General features: G+C 35.7%; 1 protein-coding gene across 4 annotated transcripts in view; it reads right to left on the bottom strand.

Annotated features, from left to right (window-relative positions):
• The window catches only part of mfn2 (mitofusin 2), a 51435-nt gene that overhangs the window by 27257 nt on the left and 1495 nt on the right, over window positions 1-22683 (bottom strand). For all 4 annotated transcript variants that reach the window (XM_005172483.6, XM_005172484.6, XM_073909724.1 and 1 more), the window contains exons 2-4: window positions 10762-10940; window positions 7415-7550; window positions 4482-4644 (exon numbers count right to left, since the gene is read on the bottom strand). In XM_005172483.6, the coding sequence (XP_005172540.1) occupies window positions 4482-4644; window positions 7415-7550; window positions 10762-10936 (474 nt within the window). In that variant the 5' untranslated portion in view covers window positions 10937-10940. The remainder of the gene's footprint in view (window positions 1-4481; window positions 4645-7414; window positions 7551-10761; window positions 10941-22683) is intronic.

Genomic DNA, 22683 nt, shown 5'->3' with positions numbered 1-22683 from the left:
GACTTTTACTCCATGAGGCTGCATCAATAAATGTCACGCTCATTTCAAACTCGCAGTTAGAAGCATTTTGATTCAAGCATTAATACAAATAAACCTCATCTCATATTTTTTCGCGCATACCTGCAGATAAACTAACAAGTAAACTGACATGCTCATTCCCAGCATTCCTTTACAGTAGATGACATGCTTTTAAGTGTAGCGTGAACATGTTCTTTCAGCCCTGTAAGCAATCAGTGCAGAGAAAAGGTCATGAGACGAGTCTAAATGACAAAAACGTGCAACCGTGTGACAGCTGGCAGAAAAAAAGACCCTGACTCATGTGAGTAATTATAGATCGGATCTTCCGTACAGTCAGCCAAAAGCCAGAGATCTTCATTTAGCACAGGCATTAGATAACACACCTTCCTGCCTTATTGCATGTCACAGAAGTCAATGTAAAATGCTCAATGTTCACCAATTTAATATAGCACTGTATGATCTGTTAGATTTGACTGTATTGGGGTCAAGAGTGACTGGGGGGCTTGCGAATGCATTAGATTGTTGCAATAGAAAATACATAAGCTTGACCACAGTTCTTGTGGGGAATAGAATGTATTGAAGTAGTTTATGTCCGTTTGTCATCCTTCAAGTATCTTAATCCCAAAATTCTGTTAGTTGGACAGTAATTAATACCAGCCACAAACATTTAGAGTATTCTCGGCAGAAAAAAAAGAAACTCATCGAGGTTTAAAAGCACCTAAGGGCAAATAAACAATAAGCAAGTTTTATTTTGAACAATCTATTTGAGGGTGTATCTTAGTATATGGCTATACTGTGAGGCTAAAACACTGTTGTTTCCTCGTTCTCATGTCAATTACGCAAGGGTAAAACCTCTGTCACAAACAGCCCAATTAGGACACAATACAGACTGTTGCAGTGCTCACAGGATTATAATTAGCATCCTCTCAACATTTGCATGTACTTTAGGTCACAATCCACGTCAGTTGGAACTGATGAGCAGCTGAGGCCCCGTTTACACTAGTGCGTTTTAGTTTGAAAACGACGTTTTAGATCAAAAACGATCCGACTAGCGTTTCACCCAGCGTCTCTAAACATATCTCCGTCCACACAATGCCACCAAAAACGTTTATCACGTGACCATTCTAGCGAATATATACGGCTGCTGTAGTAAAAAAGGCAGACTTTAACTGCACAATGACGCCTAAAACAGACAATAGTGCAAACAAAGCTCCCATTTCAGTGTCCATGTTGTTGTTTACAGTGAAGGCTGGTCTGTTGTCTTCCGGTAGCGTTAAAGCCATGTGTTATAGTCATGTGATAGGGGCTTGACGAATAAGGGAAGGATACGCAATGACACAAAAGCCCCAATCAGCTAGCGAATCTCGGCAGCCCCGCCTCTGTTTTCAGATGTCTCCGTTTTCCCTCATCCACACTGAGACAGAGCAGCAGCGTTTTAGAATGAAAACGGCCTCTCAAGCGTTTCCAAAACACTCCGTTTTTGGCGCTCGAAAACTCTGGAAAACTAAAAACTAAAACACATTAGTGTAAACGGGGCCTAAGTCATCAGAAGATAGACATCCAAAACATAGACTGATGTATTGCACTTGGGAACATTAATATGCATGCATGGCTTTTCGATTGGCCACAACATTCCCTAGTGAGAGTACAACAATGATCATTTTCCTCACAAATTTTTAAGTTTTAAACTTGGCATGCATGTGGGTCTCATGATTTTGAAAGCAGGAGATTCAGATGTTTTTTCTATACGTTAGTAAGCAACGACTCTACCAGCGTTTGGTAGAAATCCACAGATTTCTAGACCATCTTTGAGTCATTATTATGTTTTATTATTATTAGATATTAGCCCATCATTATTTATTTAGTTGTGTAAATGTGTGTAAATTTATATTCATTCAGTTTAATTAGTTTCAGTAATATTATAAACTAATACAATACAGTTAGCAAAGTATTGTCTTTTAATAGATATACTATATAAGAGACTTGCTTTGTTTACCTATTTAGTGGATCTAATTGGTTTTCAATCATGGTAATACTAAAATCATTCCACAAATCTTTTACAAAATTCTGCACAGAAATAGTAAAAAATGTATGCAGATTCTGTCTGGCCCTAGCCATAATATACGTATATTAATATTTTTTACTAAGTCATCATTTCTTTTGTGAAATTTGCTGCATTTGTAATGAGGAATGTAGAGTTTAAGCATTGTGTCTTGTCACTCAGCTCTTGCTATCATTATTCTGAAGAGAAAGAACAGCAATACACTTCAACTACAATTCAACATCATCAGTTTATGCAGAGATTGATTTTAATTCCTGGCTGAATTTACATTTATATTACAACTTCAAAATACAATAAGTCTCTTTTGTCAAGTTTAATTATAATTAAACCTATATTTCATCCACAACTACGCTCGGGAGCAAAATTACTCTTTACTCTGGTGATATACTGTGCTCAGAAATCTAGCTTTTGAATATATATATATATATATATATATATATATATATATATATATATATATATATATATATATATATATATATATATATATAAGGGGTGTCAAAAGGCATTGAAATTTATGCTCAATTTCGATTATTGAATCAAAAAATAGAATCGTCGATGCTGCCACGCCCCCATGTCACGTCAGCTTGGCTTGCCAAGCGGGAAAAAACAGGCTTGTTGAAGTGCTTGTTGAACTGCAGATACAGGAGACCCGTCGACAGAACTTAAACCCTCTCCTCTTTCAATGAAGTCGCCGGTGTGTAAGCATTTTGGATTTCCAGTGAGTTATGTTGACAACGTTCGTGTTGTAGACAAAAAAAAAAACACAGTTTTGCAAGCTCTGCTATGTGCGTATTAGGGTTCGTCCGATAGACAACACCGGCATCGCGATCCTCCGCCCGCCCCCATTGCAAATCCGCTCGCGAAAAGTACACACTCAGGCCCTGTTTACACTGTCTTTGTTTTTAAATGGCATTTTAGAAGGACAGTGATTTGACATCCACAGTGGCGTGTAGCATTTCTGAGCAGCCCTCCTTCCTCACTACCTCTGACACACACACACACACAGAAGCACACACACAGCCATGGGCTCGAGACAGCAGGTCCAGGCAGTCAGAGGATCAGTAGACTGCTTCAATCTTTCACTCACTTGTACTTAGTCATTTTAGCTCACACAGATACTGTTGGCTGGTTCCTGTTGGTTGTGCGTCTTTTTTACCGACGCCATTATAACGACACAGATCACTGCCTATTCATATATATGCCTATATATATATATGTATAAGATTAGTCAGTACTAAAACTAAATCTGGAGCTTATCTAACAAAATAACTTACGATAACAGTCCAAAAACTAGTTCATCCAAATTTATGCGATAGAAAAATATTAAATACAATTTTTTAAAAGAGAAAAAATCATGAGAAGCAAAAAATTGTTTTGATTTTGTAGGTTGTATATAAATTTTATGCAATATTTAGCCTGAATTTAATTGAATCATCTTTCAATTTCTAAATATTTTTGGTGACTAAAATATTATTTTAATAAATATATCTGTTCAAATGCCCCAAATCAATTTCCTATATTTACTGAGAAATGGATAAAAATATTCATTTTCAAAATGGGGTGTACTCAATTATGCTGAGCACTATATATAGCTCACTCACACCATGTAGGCAAAATAAACCTCCACCACTTAAGTAAAAATGATTTAACTAGACATCTACTCTGTTTGTTGAAACTTTTTGACAAATGAAGTATGATTATTTTGCACCTGTTTATTTCAGTGTACATCATGATGTGCGTGTGTATATGTGCGAGTGAGAGAGTTAAAGTGGGAGCAGGTATAGCTGTGCTTCAGAGCAGAGCTCATTAATATTCATGACTGTTCCAAATATGGTCAATAAGGACCCTCAGATACTAGAAGTATTTTATGGGGCATTAAATTATCATATAAAACCGTTTCTGTTTTCTTACCTAAGCCCCAAACCTATTATGTAGATATAAGAGAACAATTTACTTGTTAAAACAAAGCAGTATTTACGGCACCTTTAAATTTTGAGAATCAGAGATTAGTCAGGGATTAATCACGATTAATCAGAGAAAGCACAGTATGTACATTTAATCAGAATATGGTTTCAGCTTAGTCAACTTTTTTCCTGCCAATACATGGCTAAAATCTTGGTTTCTGTTCCTAAAAAAATTTAAGAGCACAAGTGTAGCTCTACAGGGAGAGGATGATAGGATCACACACCCTCATTAACACCTACAGTGCAAAGCTCATTTGTGGTTGCTATGGAGAGACGCACTGTGTTACGCAAGAGATCCAGTTTCCATTCCCGATCCCAGAGCATTGGTCTAATCTGACTCAACATGTCAAACACACCCAAAGACTCAAACAAGAGGGATCTGCTTTCATAATCACTTTGGAATGACATTCGAACATATAATAGTAAACTTGTACCTTAACACTCTTCCTTTCGTCCGACCCTTCAGTGAGCAGGAAAGACTCATTGCCATCAGTGCCTTCCACTCGCAGGAAGCAGTTGGTGGTGTGTCCGATTCCAGACGGCAACACTTTATCCCAAAGCATGGCATTAATGACGGAGCTCTTTCCGTTACTGGTCCTATAAATGCAAACGATGCAACTTATGAACTCAAATTATGCTTTAGTTTAGTTTCCTTTTGGGTGTGCTTTCCACTCAGGCCTTCAGACAATTCACGAGATGTTATTTGTAATCAGCATGGTCGATTTGAAGCACTGCACTGGTCCTTTTTGGTAAACCCACACATGCAATAATTAAAAAAACACCCGATCAGTCACCCGGACAGCACCACTCATATCATTCCATACCCGACCCTAGCAGTTTGACACACACCGCGACCCGAACCACACTCATCAAATGTTAATGGTTTCAGCTGACTTTGTTGCAAATTTTAAATCAAACACAGAAGTCTCTCTTGCTTGCGGTGCTTGATGCGAGGAACGGGATGGCAAGAATAGAACTAGCATACGCTGATAAAATATATATATTTTTCAGATACAGCAAAATACACAAGCAATGTCACTTGCTACTATAGTTAACAATATTGGAGCACTCTTGGTTGTCTCTCTCGAAGCTCAACAATATGCTAGAAGGTAAGCTGCCATCAAAGCTTAAGTGTAATGCAGGAAAGAGACCCATGATGAGCTTAAATCTTTATTCAAGTTGTGATTAGAGCATAGAGTTGTGTGCTCACTGTCCATCAGTTGCCACACGATTGCCTACAATGCTGCACACTGATTGACTACTGGACCAACATTCCGCTCGCGCCTGTTTATTACCAACCCAGAACCGGAAATGACATGTGAATAATTATTCCACCCGTTACATCAAATATTAGCTGTTCACCCGCCCGCATGCAGGACTTAGTTTTGTGTCTGTGTGGATTCGTGCGAGTGATTTGAATGGAACAAATGTCCACAAGGTAGTATGAATACTGAATGCATCCATCCATGCTTATTGTTGAGTGTAATTGAAATGGTTGCTCGCTCAGCTGTGCAATGGGAGGAGTAGAACACGGGAAAAGAAGCACACCAGAATCTTTAGTAGGCCCCTATTAAATTGTCCGAATTTTTCATCAATGGTTTTTAACTATATTTTTAATTAATTGAAATTTGTAGGAACCCTTTGAAATAAGCTTAGAAGAAAATCAAATGTAAACCATTTCTTTAAATAATTCATAATAACAATTATTATTTTAACCCACCGCCCCTACTGCACCCAACCCGGTCTGAGCTGGGATTGAACTGATGATTCCTTGCATGGGAGTCAGTTGCTTTAACAAGGAGGCTAAAGACCATGGCCTCTAGCATCTGTCACTAGAGCACATTTTTGAGGTCATAGGAATGAGGTTTACCTGCGTAGCACTTTGCTAGCTGGCCTCCATTACACTCACCCCCCTAAACCTTAATCCCATCCCAGACGAGCCCCCACATATAACCCACAGTTTTAACTGTACCCAACCCAGTCTGAGCTGGAATCGAACCAGCAATTCTTTGCTTTAGAGCCGGTTGCTCTAACGACCATGGCCACTAGCATCTGTTACTAGAGCACCTTTTTGAGGTCAGAGGAGTGAGGTTTACCTGCATAGCACTTTGCTAGCGGGCCTCCGTTACACCCAACCCCCTAAACTTCACTTCTATCCCGGACAAGCCCCCACATATAACCCACCATTTTTACTGTACCCAACCTGGTCTGGGCTGGGATCGAACCATTGATTCTTTGCATGGAAGCCGGTTGCTCTAACAAGGAGGATAAAGACCATGGTCTTTAGCATCTGTCACTAGAGCACCTTTTGAGGTCAGAGGAGTGAGGTGTACCTGCATAGCACTTTGCTAGCTGGCCTCAGTTACACTCACCCCCCTAAACCTCATTCCCATCCCGGACGAGCCCCCATGTATAACCCACCGATCTTACTGCACCCAACCCGGTCTGAGCTGGGATCGAACTAACGATTCTTTGCATGGGAGGCGGTTGCTCTAACAAGGAGGCTAAACACCATAGCCTCTAGCTGGCCTCCTTTACACTATTATAAATGATTAAAAATTGTGTACAATTTGCTGAACAATAGAAATACCGTTGAAGTCAGAACAATTAGCCCCCCTGTTTATTTTTTTCCCCAATTAACCGAGAGAAGATTTTTTCTAAACAGAATAGTTTTAATAACTCATCACTAATAACTGATTTATTTTATCTTTACCATGATGACAGTAAATAATATTTAGCTAGATATTTTTCAAGACACTTCTATACAGCTTAAAGTGACATTTAAAGGCTTAACTAGGTTAATTAAATTAACTAGGCAGGTTAAGGTAATTAGGCAAGTTATTGTATAATGATGGTTTGTTCTGTAGACAATCGAGAAAAAAAATATAGCATAAAGGGGCTAATAATTTTGACCTTAAAATGTTTTTTTAATTAAAAACTGCTTTTATTCTAGCAAAAATAAAGCTAATAAGACTTTCTCCAGAAGAAAAAATATTATCAGACGGTGAAAGTGTTTTTCAATTTATTTCAATTTAACCACTTATTTGACTTTTCTTTATGGTTCTGTGCATATATGATTTTAACATGTTTCTCTGACATCTTCTACAGTTTATTATTCACAGGCACTAGTAAACATCACAATTAGGTGTACAGCACTACATTTTATTTATTCCAGTACTTTTAGCTGAGCATAAAAGAAATGAAAAATCTGTCTGTGCAGATAATTTGCTGATGTCAAATGTACCACAGGTGCACAGTGTCCATAGCCTAGAGTCTGCATAAAAACTGAGATAGACTTTATGATTTAGTGCTGATTTTGACATATGTTTGCGTTTATTCTGTGAGGGGCAAAATCTATGCACCGTACCTGCCAAAGAAGACCACTTTCATGTGTCTTCGGGACAGGACTTCACCAATCCCTGCCACTTTGGACAGGTATCCCCGCACCTCCGCCACCTGCTCCTCTGTGGTAACAGGATCCAGCTCTTCATTGCTGTAGGTTTCTGTTAAAGGGAAAACGGGCATTGAATTTCTTCTCACACATACAGCTAATAATGTTTCAATTCATTGTTTAAAGTCTATTCTAGAAGCGCGGAATAACTTAGGAGAAGCCCGACAAAACAAAGGAGCAAATTGTTGCTCCTTTGAACCTGAATCATGAACAAACTGCCATGTTTATCATCGCCTTTTGGACTATTATGAACTCAGAATGATGAAATGACTCTCTAACAGAGGTTACATGTGCTGGTGAAGATTAAAGATACGGATGAGAAGTTTGCTCTGACTGTGGGCTATATGTTGCGTGTTGTTTTTGAACCCAAAAAAGGACTAAATGTGTGCTGTGTGTAGTTTTTCTATAATTTATAACATATATGTTGCATTTATTTATTTATTCTTATATAATTGCAGACGTTACAGTAGGCTATTTCATTATTGATCTGCAGTCATAATCAAATCATGTTTATATTTTTATTTATTTATTTATTTATTTGACATGGACATCACAATTACACTGGACAACCAAATGCATTTGTTTAAGTGTTTTAGCAAACTTGCAAATTTTCAACACCTGTCCACAGGAGGCTTAAAATTGACAAAATAGAAATATAATAAAACATACAAAACATTACAATTCTTTACATAAAATTACTGCAGGCAAAAGCAAAGGCGACATGATCCAACCAACTAACAGTAGACTATTTGTGCAAACACTGCTGTTTTGTTTTTAACCACTTATTAAGAGCACTACTTAAAATATTTAAATTACTTTCTGATTTTAAGCTAATCGGTAAATCATTCCACAGTTTGGCTCCCTTTACAGAGAAGACAGATTGACCAAACGAGGTCTTACACTTTGGCACTAGACAGTCACCGTTAGCAGTTGCCCGTGTAACTCTGTGGGAGGTTTGATGCCGATTGATTAGCTTAGAAAACAGGATTGGAACATGATTATTTAAACATTTAAAAACCAATTTAAGATAACTAAATTGAATTAAACTATCAAAATTAAACAGGTTATGTTTACATAAAACATCACAATGATGCCATCGCATAGGCTTTAAGTCCATAATTTTAACTGCTTGTTTATAGATTGAGTCAATAGGCTTCAATGTAGTTAAAGAGGCTTGTGACCAAGATGTAATGCAATACATCAAGTGAGAAAATATCATATCAATTATAGAAAGTTAGTAATAAATATTTATACAGTATTTATGTGTATAAAGCTTCTCATATGATATATGAACGACCTGTACAGCTTTACTTTGACATTTCCTCGAATGGTCACGAAACACCAAAACACATTTTTTTGAGCTGTTGACAGTCGTATATGTGTCCCACACTGCTAAAAACACTATTAGGACACCTATATTTCACTAAAAAGTGTAAATTGGTTGTTTTTGCGTTATTTCAAGCAAATTCGTACTTCCTGTTTGAAACTAATTTTTGAAGCTGCGTCTCGGTCATGACATAATAGCGTTGTATTCCAGCGTGCAGACTGGACGTCTGTGCCAGAGTGAGTCTTATTACGTCTTACAGTGTGATACATTAATGCATGAGTAAGGCTTGGTTCAAACCAATCAGCGCGCTCTATTGTGCAACTTCAATAATATTCATTAGTGTCACCGTGTTTACACCACAGAGACGCCACGTTGTGTTGGCAAAAAAAGCGTTAAGTGTTGCTTTTATAGTTTGCTGCAGTTAAGTTTCGTTTTCATTTTCTCTCTGTGAGAGCTCATCTGGAGTCACGTGTGGATTAACAGTGTACGCGACGCTCGACAACAATAACTTACGTGTCTAAGGAGGATTATTGTTTACCTGAGTGCTGTTCTCATCTGCAAACGCTGAGATCCGGATTCGCTTGTAGTATTCTCTTTATAAAACCGTGGCTCTAGTTGCTGGGAATTGTCCTGTCTCTACAGATTTGGTAAGTGGGCGACCAGTGCTCTTTGTTTATTCAGTTTGCTCGTATCGAATTAAGTTAACTATTGCACCGAGTGTAAACATGTTAGCACCACAAACAAACGTTAACCTCGTGTAGGATTTTCACCGCATTTTGTGACCGGAATAACACACGCGGCTTTCTGACGTGCGGTATCAAACACTGCATGAAAAATACACACTTAGAGCAGTTCCTCGGATCAAATATCTCGTTTGTCGCAAGGGGCATGAATGAATTCCCTGAATGAAAGAGCCAAACTGCAGTTAAAGTCCAACATTTAATAATTTGGCAAATAATTCGACTACAGATGTCCATGTAGGTTAAACACCATCCCTTTCTCCTGTGTGTATTTTGACTGAAACTCGCGCGTGCCTAAATAGACACTCCCACAGCCTCCCAATTTAGTTCCTCCGACACTCCCCCTAAACAGAGCTGGACACGCCCACTTTTCTGACTTTTTCCAAAGTAGAGGTGTGAAAACACCCTGCTGAAACGAGGGGGTTTCATGACCCTTTAATAATCAAGACTGACAAGAGTGTGACCATAATTGACACCACCGGCTGAGACGATTCCTCCGACTGACATGAGCACCCACATGAACAAATGTAATAGTTACAGGTAAAGACAAAAGGTTCAAACAAAGGTTCTAAATTATATATTGATATAATCTTCTTAATTTTAATTTAATTAATTTTTCTTAAAATTAATTAGTTTTATGACTGGAGTCAGATAAAACAAAAGATAAAGATATTAATAGCCAAAAACCACCTCATATTTAAAGTCAGATACAAGTCAAATTTAAACTAAAGCAACATTGTGCACTGGAAAGTCCGAGCACGAGTGAACATTCATCAACCAGCAGACACCGGCGTTGGACTAACCTTACACCTACAACTAAATATTTCAGTGAATTTAAGACTTTTTAGGACTAAAATGTTGTTGTTTTTTTAATCTAAGACTTTTTAAGTCCCTGCGGATACCCTGACATAGCTTTAACATAACACCAAAATCCATCAAGTAAAAATTTGTCCTGGCTACTAAACCAACTGGCAGGGTGAAAATCTAAAGTGCTCACAGACAAAAAACCTTTCAGACATGAAGAGCTGACTAAGCCATGCTTTTCCTTGAGCCTACAGCCGTCTAGCTGTTTGTTACGTAACCTGTCTTTGCTATCTAAGCTATGCAGTTCAGGATCAACCAGGATGAGTCTGACAGTTAAACAGCAGGCAACAGTGAGCTCTGAGACCAGGTTGACAAGAGTAATGAAAGCAGACCTTCTAGAAACGCTGAGCTTTCTTTGATGTAGGCGCCCAGCTGTTCAAAGATGCCGTTGATCTTCTTCTTGGCAGTGACGAAGTGTTTGAGCGGAGATGCGTTCACCTCAGCCATGAGTCGCTTGTCCTTCTTGCCGATCACACTGGTATTGGGTCGCGGGAAAACCAGAGACATCTCACTAGAAAAGACAGATGGAGATAAATCAGTTTGTGTAAGGGCTGCACACTAGAGTTTTCAGGCTCAAGAAGGTGGGCTGGTTTTAATTGTATTTTGTAGGGGTGTAACGATACACTCAGCTCACGATACGATGTGTATCACGATATAATGTTCACGATTCGATATGCATCACAATATTTGGAATAAAAATTTAAAATTTAACTGAAATGCAAATTTTACCAAGTAAACTATTTTTTATGTATTTCTTTTGTTTCCACTTGTTAAACTGAACCTTCTTTAAGAAAATAAATTAAACAGGCCTGTCTCAGGAAAATAAAACAATTAAAAAACTTCTTAAAAATATTATTGAAATGACAGAGACAAAATTAAGGAACAATTTAAGTAAAGGTGCAAAAAAAATAAGCTTTCTATTCAATTGAATTTAACAGTAAGAGCTTAAGGCTTTGCTTGGTCACTTGCGTTTTTTGTGTGTGCAAAAAAAATCCACATTTCCGCGTAATCAGCAGTTCTATAAGATAATCCTGAACTTATGTGTGCCTGTCTGAGAGGTTTTTATGGATGGCTGTCTTCATGTTGGGCATGATGAGTGACAGGGTGGCCGTCTTTTCATTACACAGGACAGTCGTGACTCTTTTCAGCAGTTTAGGCAGGTTTACTATTTCTTCGGCGTCGCTGATGTCGGCGCTATCAAGTGTATCTTGTTGACGTGCATTTTTGTGTACCTCTGTACTCAAAAGGGTTAATGCTCGTCGTAATCATAACTCTAAAATGTGATATGATTGTTTAAATAATGTGTACGTTTTCGGTTTCATTTCCACTGCTAAGTGCTGTTTATACTTCCCACGCGGCTCCTGAAAGATCACTCTGTTCCACAAACTGAATGTTGTTTACTACTTTATTACCTGTTCGTCACAACCTGCAGGTTCTGTTCACTGAAGCAGACGCGCGTGTATGGCAAGCCGTTTTAGCATTTAAACCTTTGTTCTGACTATCCATAAATATATTTAATTCATATTTAATTAAATTCATTTAGAGATATCTCTAATTACAATTGTGACTAGTCAAAACTCATTTAGAGATATCTGCAAATATTTTTCAATGGAAGTCAATGGAGGAATATGACTAGTCATAATATATTTGCAGATATCTCCAATCTGATTTCGTACTAATACAATTGTAATTGCAGATATCTCTAATTGTCATTCTGACTAGTCGAATTATAATTATGACTAGTCAAATATAATTAGAGATATCTCTAAATATATTTATGGATAATAAGAACAAAGGTTTAAATGCTAAACGGCTTGCCATATGCGCCATATGATATGTCTATCATCCGCCCTCTGTAGTAACAGCTCACCGTCAGCTCACGTCATGTGTGATTTTGCGGCCACCAATACATTATTATATGAAGACAATGATATTTTAGGGTGAATTGTACCTTATAAATACAGTATGTGACTCTTTCAACACCATTAGGAGGTATCCATGTCGCTGTGCAAAGTATGTAAATCACTGTGAAGACTTTATAACTTAGGATGTGTGACCCAGTATGCGTGTCAAAAAGCAGACAAGTCTAAAGCAATGACTGTACAACTGTACTACCTTTTGTAGCTAAAGTGTTTTTCTTACAGTGAAGATGCTTAAAGCACAGTTTGTTTCATATTTTTATTCTATTGTATTTATTTCTCTTTCCTTTGCAGGGTGGAAAATAACTGTATAAATGCAGTTGAAGTCAGAGTTATTAGCCCTCCTGAAAATTAGCAACCCTTACCCCCCAATTTCTGTTTAATGGAAAGAAGATTTAAAAAAAAAAACATTTCTAAACATAATAGTTTTAATAACTCATTTCTAATAACTGATTTATTTTATCTTTGCTATGATGAAAGCACAACATTAGACTAGATATTTTTAAATACAAGCATTCAAATTTAAAGTGTGATTCAAAGGCTTAATTAGGATAATTAGGCAGTTCATTGTATAACAGTAGTTTCTTCTGCAGACAATCAAAAATATATATTGCCTAAAGGGGCTAAAAATATTGACCATAAAAGAGCTTTCAAAATATTTAAATTTGCTTTTATTCTAGCCAAAACAAAACAAATAAGCTTTTCTCCAGAAGAAAAAAATATTAGAGGAAATACTGCTAAAATTCCTTGCTCTGTTAAACATAATTTGGGAAATATTTCTTTAAAACAAAAATTCTCAGGAGTGCTAATAATTTTGACTACAACTAATAATCGTTTGGAATAATCGTGATTACAATAATGACCAAAATAATCGTTATTATGATTTTTCCCAAAATCGAGCAGCCCTAGGACACATTGTCCGTTCTCACAGATTCCCGAGTTTGTTCTTCTGAGGTGACCTGGCAAGAACATTGTGCACGAGAACGCAATCCTTTCTCTGCATTCTTGAACTTGAGAAACAATTCCGGTGTATTGTAAAATGGAGGAAATACAGTAGAAGATGAAATGGGTATTACAAGCAGAAGGAAATAAAACTCAAGTAAAAGGTAAGTAATTTGTGACAGAATATTAATTTCTCAATGAACCAAACCAAACAAGTATTTAGGGATATTGACTTATCAATGTGTTGTCCCACTAAGTTCACATTTGCATCAAATCAACAACAAACATTAAAAATTCACTAGAACTTTCCATATTGGGGGACTGAAGTATTTCATATTTCCAACGCCTGCCTAATTAATCTTTTAAGGAGGTGTTACAAAGTTACAAGACGCCCACAAAACATGTTTTGCAACACAAATAAAACAAGCGCATAAAAACACACCCTTAAAAGCCTTCAGCTATGCTGTTGTCCAACCGCACTGCTCAGAGCTATTGTGGAGTCCCATGTGGTGATGTGAAATGCTGTGTCACCCAAAAGAGCCGAGTGTCAACAACACACAAATGTCCCAAATGTGCTTACAGCCGTTTCTGGATGAGTTTGCTTGTTAGACAAAAACTGCCCTCACAGTTCTAACTATGAAGACACCAGACTGACACCTTTAAGAATCCACTACTGATACAGTCCACAGATTTGTATTCTTCAATATTTACAGTTTTGTTTCTACAAATAATGTCTGAATGTCTTGTTTGCAAAGTACTACTGATACACAGTAAATCATTTCAAATAAATGATTTGAAAATGAATCCATTTTAAAGACGGTAACAACTTAGTATTGAGACCAATTCTCACTTTTAACTAGTTGCTGGTAGTGATGCTAGCATATTATAGACTGTTTATTAGTATTATAAACCATATATTGATTACTTACACTCAAAAAAATGCTCCTTGTTTAAACTACTTATTTATAGCGAGTTGAAACAACACAATTCTACAATTTCTTTTGGAGGACAACTTAATTGTTTTATGTTCAATCTACTTTCAATTAATTGATTAGTGTTGGGATAGCATGACAGAATTTTGTGGAGCCCGACATTTATTACATGCTATACTGTATAGCCATATTCTAAATTCCTTAATCTTTAATCATTACAGCTACCTTGATACCTACCAGGCTACTAGTAATTACTACTCACTAGGGCTGCACAATATATCGTTTCAGCACTGATATCAAGTGGTGCTCGCTGCAGAGCCATTTGAGGAGAGCTGAGCTCCAGCAAGGGGGAGCTTAAGCTTGAGCTCCACCTTTTTTGCACTTCTTCTACGAGTGATGTCACTGGGGGTAGGGTTAGGGGTGGGGTTGGTGTACGCATTAAAACAGCTTACAGGAGGAGGAGCGACAGCTCATGCTCCCCCTTGCTGGAGCTCAGCTCTCCTCAAATGGCTCTGCAGCGAGCACCCTCTCACTGATATCGCTATGTGATCATTGGCAATAGTCACATCGCAGAATCTGCAATGTCAAGTTCAGAATCTCTTAGGAAATCTGAGTGGAATTATAGCTGACCAAGAACTATATGCTGAGTGATTGTGAAGCTTAAACTTAATAGAGTGAAAGAGTGCTTGCTTGATTTGTTTTTAAGACCTTTAAATCATTTGTGTGCAAGAAACTATAACAATGAAAATATATTGCATTTATCTTATATACAATGAAGACTATGCAGATTTATTTGCTTGCATTTGATTATTGAACTTATACTCGAATACAGTTCGAATACAAAAAAAATGCAACTAAATTTATGCAGATTATCTGGCCTACGAAATCATCCCAATCAATATTAAAATTATGAGTTTTATCGGCCGATTTATCGGCCGTTAACGATATGGCCGCCGATATATATCGTGCATCCCTAAACATTACTTTGTTTGAATAGCATTAACTGATGCAGTATTACTTTTTTAATTAGAACTTATTGCAATTAAAAGATAAACAATCACGTTTATAACACAGTGGAGTTCAATGCTGAATACACTAGCCAAGCAGAATCTGCCTTTGACTTGATTCCCTCACTAGAGTCTCTGCATTGTCCTCTATCTGTCGTATGTACAATTTAAACTAAATCTCATTTATTTACACCAGTTACATTAAAACATTTAGTTTCAGATAGCTTTTTTTGTAGCTTAACAATAAAACAAACAGATATAAGGTCACATAAAATTTTAAATGACGATCTCTAAACCATTCTCAGATTGCATGGTGGGCCATTTTTATTTATTTATTCATTGTTCTTTATTTTTTAGCATAAAATTGTTGCTTTTGTTTAAATGCTAAAAACTTTTTTCACTTATTTTTAAAAGAGAAATGAACTATTGCTTGTTTTTATAATTGTTTTGTCCTGTATTACTTTGGTTACTGAGCCACAATAAATAACCCTTTAAAATATAAGGAGTTTTCTTGTGATTTTCTACACTAGTAGTGGTATAAAATGAATGAATGCAAAATAATCGAGATATTAACCGTGATTATTCCTCAGACTATAATCGTACAACTAGAGCTGCACGATTAATCGAAAAAAGATCGAAATCTCGATTCGACCCCCTAAACGATCTTAAACCAGCATTTCTACGACTTTCCCAAACATATCTTCAAGTTCAGAAGAGAAACAAAGGCTGCTGCATGAGTCTTTTCATTGTTTCACAAACATTAATCAGCGACATGAACACCTCCAAATGATGTTGAAAGAGTCACATACTGTATTTATAAGGTATAATTCACCGAAAAATGTTTTTTTTGTCTTCATGTGACGTGAGCTACTGTACTTGAGCTGTTACCACAGAGGGCAGGCGCGTGCCCTACTTAATAATAGTTGCGTGCAAGTCTACTTTAGGGAACAGAACCTGCATAGACTGGAGTAACAGGTAATAAAGTTGTAAATAATATTCAGTTTATGGCACAGAGTGATCGTTTGAGAGCCGCACGCGAAGTGAAAATGAAACCGAAAGCGTGCACGTTATTCAAATAATCATATCGCATTTTAGAATTAATTGCGACCAGCATTTGATATGTTTTTTCTTTCATAGCAAACACAAAGCTATGCATGAAAATAAATGTTTACAGTGTCAGTATAACTACTCTAGCCTACATAATGTTGATTTCACTAGTGAATAAAATGGTCTTATAATGTTGTCAATGACAAATTGCAAGCAAAGGTCTATTTCTCAAACACAATTCAACATCAGAATTATTATAAGTAGAATAGAATTATTTATAGAAACCAGTAGACCTATACACAATATTATTGTTGTTTTACCATATGTTTCAGAAAAAACAATAATAATTGCCGACTCATATTAAGCTTTATTTTACATCTACAGAATCGTGAAAGAATCTGGATCTTTATTTTAAGCAAAAAAAAAATGCGATTCTCATTTTAGCCAGAATCGTGCAGCTCTATGTAAAATCAATATTTATAATCGTTGCATCCCTAATGTAAAAATGAAAGTGTTCAACCCAAAAAAAAAAAAAAGCACATCAGTCAATGATGAACATTTAAAAAATCTAAATCTGCTGACCACTAATACATAATTATCTCATTATTCATCGATGCTCCAACATTCAGGACCACCCGAAATGTTTTAAAATGACTTTTTGAGATTTAAGCAAACTTCGTAACTCCTCACTTGCATATTTCAGTATGTACACAGACTAGACTACTTCCTCAAAACAAGCTAAATCTGGCCATCAGTGCATGAGCATAACCTCAGGCGAGCCATACACCATTAACATTCAGTGCTGGTAATGTCAGGGTTCTGGACAACTAAGCGGTGTCATATTAAAGAGTCTGGACCTGCAGTTGGCAGATACGTGCTACATGCAGCATTCGTCCATGTGCTGCGGAAAGTCACCTTCACTGCACAAACTAAAAGGACAAATGGAACGTCAATAAAGTGTCCGGCTGTCTGCACTGTAAATGAGGTAACCAGACATCAAAGGCCGACTTAACCTGATATCTAACTATCAGTGAAACCTTTACCATGTGCCAATCTGGACACTGTCTGCTGTGTGTTAAGAAAGAAATGACATGGTTGATTGTAGGGCTGCATGATATGGGAAAATCTAAGACTGCAATTTTTTGTTTCTGCAATATAATTAGCGATATGAATACGATTTCACTAGATGTGTTGAATAACTTTGAAGATTTTTGGAAGGAATTTATGATTTTAGATTAACTGGGATGATTTTGTAAGGGAGTGCTTATGCATAAAATATAAGAAACAACCTACAAGCATTGAAAAATTCAATAAAAATAGAGATACAAATTAAATCAACAGCATTTGATTGTTTCCAAGGAGTTGAATTGGGTTCGGGTATAGAGTAGTTCAATAATTAAATGTAAAACAATACTGCATAGTCTTCATTTTATGAACAATTCAATTTGGTACAAATTTTTTTTTAGGTCTGAATGCTTTTAAATTCCCTTTATTTAAATCCCTTTATCCTGAAAACTTTCTATTCAGGGACCGTAGAAAGTGTTTTGACTCAAGGTATCTCAGTGTGGTATGGAAACAGCTCAAACCAAGACCGCAAAGCACTTCAAAGAGTTGTGCGTTTAGCTGAGCGCATCTCAGGGTCTGCTTTCCCCTCCTTGCAGGACATCTATATTAAACGCTGTATGTAGGGTTGTAACGGTATGAATTTTTCACGGTATGATAATCGTCTAAAACAATACCACGGTTTGACGGTTTCGCGGTATACGGTATGTTACAAATGTTACAAAATAATAGAACAGTGAAGCAAATTTGACTTTTTCCAAATAATATATTTTTAGTTACTATAAACAACACCACTTACAATGAACAAATAAAAATAAGAAAATAATAAATAATGTGTCAAAGTCCAAATAAAGTCCAAATAAACATGGTGCAAATCCTCAGTAAAACATAGATATAAATATTTACTATACTATAAATAGTTACATAACGAAACTAGATTCAATATGGAACATCCTTAGGTTTTATGTGCCAGCATGGATATGGATGTCTATCGATATGGATTTGGATATGGTTGTCTGCAATGCAGACAAACAGCTGCATCTTCATTTGCGTCTTTTGAAAACAGCAAGAGCAGCAGTTCGTCTTTGCTGTGTCACTGTTTTGTCATGTTTCTGTGCTGCTGTGCATGCAAAAGTACTTAGTATGAGAATTATTTCATTTTTTTTTTTGCGTTTTATTTAGCCGCGCATAAATGTATGCCTTTCTCTCATTCCGTGTTGTTCAAAAAGCTTGGTCCACAAACAAAAGCGAAACCTATGCTTATTGGTTGTGATATAGCGAGTTTGAACCAATCTGGGCATGGAGGAGGGACAATGCATCAATGTATCATGTCTGATTTGTCCGGAGACACAGTGACGAGCGTTTCTTTGTCAAATCAGCGTTGTCAAATGTTGATGACGTAAGCGCACTGATTCCGGCGCCTCTGAAAGTCCGCGAATGTTATGTGATACAGCACTGTAAAGCTGAGACTCTCTTCTTTATGCCAATCTTTGAATTGTATGAATCGGATCAGCGGATCAAAAGTTATTAAACATTTAAGAGCAATACTTATTTTTAGCCGCGGGCGCCTGTCTCGGTCTTCAAGGGTTAAAACCGTTGATATGCAATTGTTCATGGTATGATAATCGTGCACGTTCAAATCGTGGTAAACCGTCATACCGGTATATTGTTACAACCCTAGCTGTATGAATAGAGCTGTTAAAATCTGTAAGGACTTAAACCATCCTGACAATTATCTATTCACTTTGCTTCCATCTAGGAAACGATTTCGTAGCTTGATGGCAAAAACTGAGAGACTTAGGAGGAGTTTCTTTCCCAAGTCCATCAGGCTACTAAATTCTAACCCGGTGTTACACATTACGTGATTTTTTCGTATTTATCATTGTAGTAGTCATATTCATAAGTACATCATATTGCTGCTATTCTATTACCTTGTATAATTTTTTGCACATCTTTTTTTTTTGCACGCTTTTTCTTTTTTGTCTTTTTCCTTAATATTTAATTTTTTGTTTATCTATACTTGCACTATCTCTGGAGCGGACCTGACCTACATTTTACTGCTGGTCATACTTTGTATAACTATGTATGTGACAAATAAAACTTGACTTGCTTGCTTGCTTCTTCTAATGTATTATTTTATTACATTCTATATTTTATTATATAATTATAATCCTGATTCAATATTGCACATACTCTCAATGTAACTATTGCGAATGATCACATTGTGATATCAATGCTGGAACGATAGATTGTGCAGCGCTAGTTATTTTGTATTGTTTCTAAATCTACATAAAAATAAGACTAAGCCAGTTATCGATACTAACCAAAAGCAAGATTGCATCATTTTAAATATTTCAGTTTTGATATTTTTGACAACACTAATATATATGTAGGTAGGGAAAATTCACCCATAATTGAAAATTGTGCCTTCATTTTTTCAACCTTCGAAAGTCACAAACCTGAGTTTCTTTTTTCTGTTGAACAGAAAAGAAGTTCTTTTAAAAAATGTCGTAATGCAAGTCAATAGTCACTGATTTCCAGTTTCTTTCAAAATATATTCAGTGCATTTAAAACAATGAAACTCATTAAGGAACTCAAGCGGGTTTGGATTTGTATCTCTTTAAGTCACTATTTACCATTTTGTTTACCTATTAGTTACATAATAGTAAAATAAATAATGTATGTCCCTTAAGTAATGAGACCACAAGACTGCACTGCATGTATGATAATTACACTAGGAAGGTTATAGATCTGAAATTTCATGGCAACTACCCATATATTACATGTGGAAAGTGAAAGTGCAAATTTTCAGGAACTATAATATAATTTTAGGAATTATAAATCATTTGTATTTATTTGTTAACCTACACAAGTAGTGACAGATAAATCATAGGAAAATCACCAAGGCTTACAAAAAACAATACTTTATTGCTGTCATTTAACAAAATGCATCAAATTATAGTAATATTACAGAGTAAAAACGTCAAATACTGTAAACAGTGGTTAGGGTAAGGAAAAGTTCAGTTGTCGCACATGGATTTCAAAATAAAAGTCTGATATAAGCTCACATAATAAGTCTCACATAATAAGTTATAAAATAAAATTTTGTTGTTTTTTTGACGACACACTCCGCGACCCACTGAAAATGTTCCCGCGACCCACTTTTGGGTCACGACCCACCAGTTGAGAAACATTGCTATAGTGTACACACACTAACCTTCTCACACAATGTCTAATCATTTAAACAAATCCAAATGATTAAAGGGATAGTTCACCACAATAAAAACATTCACATTTTTACACTTATGGTTTTAAACCTGTATTAGGTAATAAAAAAAATAAATTATATTTTGAAGCTTGACTGTCGTAGTACGCTTTAAAAAACAAATATTTTTGCTGCTTGTTCTAACTCATTTTAGATTATCTGACATAACACTATTCTTGAGGGATTTTGGGGACAACTTAATTGTGTTATGTCCAATCAACTTAAAACTGCAAAAAATCAAGTTAAATTAACCGATTTTTGTTGGGAGGACATTAGGATTGTGTGTAACCAAGCATTTTTACAATATAAGAAAAACGAATACTATACATGTCAATGGTTACAGGTTTTCAGCTTTTTTTTTAACTTAAAATATCTTCTGTTTTCAAAAGAAGAAACTTAAACGTGTTTGGAACTAGTGGAGATTGACCAAGTTAACATTAAATGATGACTATTGTCATTTAGTGAGATAAAGTTGGTTTTATATTCTCAAATTTATACTTTCTCCTTAATATTATAATTTCAAAAAAATATTATTTGCAAAATTCTAAATAGTGAATCATATTAGCAGCCAATAAATGTCAAAATATAACTGTTCACTGTCAAATAAATAGTGCTAATGTTGTTTTCAAGTTATACTTGCATGTAATTTCAGACTGAATATTCAAAGTACCATGGCAAACAACATAGGGAGCATAATTGACTATGCGAAATCACTAATTTAATATGCGAAATATTAAAAAAAAAAAAACTTTACCTCAATCACTTAAAAATTTATATTTTGCTGCTTGTTTTAACTAATTTAAATTATCTGACATAACACTATTCTTGAGGATTTTTTGGGACAACTTAATTGTGTAATGTCCAATCAACTTAAAATTGTAAAAACCTTCAAGTTAAATTAACCAATTTGTGTTGGGAGGACATGATGATTGTGTGTAACTCAGCATTTTTACAATGTAGGAAAAATGACTACTATAGAAGTCAATGGTTACAGGTTTTCAGCTTTTTTATTTAAAATATCTTCTGTTATCAAAAGAAGAAACTCAAACCTGTTTGGAACTAGTGAAGATTGACAAGGCAAGAAAGGTCCCGACTTCTGCCAGAAAAGGCAAACATGTTGATTTTTCTCCAGTTTAAAAACTGACAGTCATTTTCCTTCAATCTATTGTACATTCTTTTACAGGATTTTTATCTATTTATTTGTTTTACAATTATTGGTTTCATTTTATTTTACAATAAAAACGTAATAATAATATATAGGGTTTTAATTATGTTCAATTTGATTTTGTACAAAAAAAAAACACAACAAAATATACCGATAAGAGAACCGTTAAAGTATCGAACCTATAAGTGGTATCGATTAAAGTAGTACTATCGTTAAAACCTTAACAATACCCATCCCTAGTCACGTATAAAATTTAATAGAAATTGTATTTTTCCCACTTGTTGAGCGTTGTCCTTATAAAAGACTTCAATATGGGAGAAAATGCTTAACGTGATGTTTTTCACTTTATCTTTGAATTAGGACTTTATTTTTTTTTATTTTTTTTTTTTTTTTTACAGTAGTTGGGGTTAATTACAAGTATACAGGTAAAGTTGGTTTTAAATTCACACATTTGTTCATTTAGCAGTCTCTATATTGTTTAATATGTTACTTTGAATTTTCGATCCGAATTAGCATGCAAGTATGACTTGTAAACAACATTAACACTAATTTACTGTAAACAATTTTGTACTTTAATAGTCATTTGCTGCTCATATGATTTCCCTATTTAGAATTGGCAAACAATACTTTCCTGAAATTATATTATTAAGGAGAAAGTCTGAATATCCTAATATAAAACCAAATTTACCTCTAAATTACAGGTAACGTTTGACAGAAATTTGGGTTTCTCTGGTTGATGTTTAGGTACATTGAGCCACGTTAAGCTTTTTTCACATTAAGTGTTTCAGAATGTCCTACTAGGTTAACATTAAATGATGACAGTTTTCATTTTGGGTGAACTATTCCTTTTAATTTTCTAACATCTTGCTGCTAATTAACAGAGATATCATTAGCTATTAAAACGTTCCAAGAAAA

The sequence above is a fragment of the Danio rerio genome, chromosome 8, assembly GCF_049306965.1.
Source record: "Danio rerio strain Tuebingen ecotype United States chromosome 8, GRCz12tu, whole genome shotgun sequence".
In the NCBI taxonomy this organism is placed as follows: Eukaryota; Metazoa; Chordata; class Actinopteri; order Cypriniformes; family Danionidae; genus Danio; species Danio rerio.
Note: the sequence above shows the minus strand (reverse complement) of the source record. Positions and strands in the feature narration are given on the sequence as shown.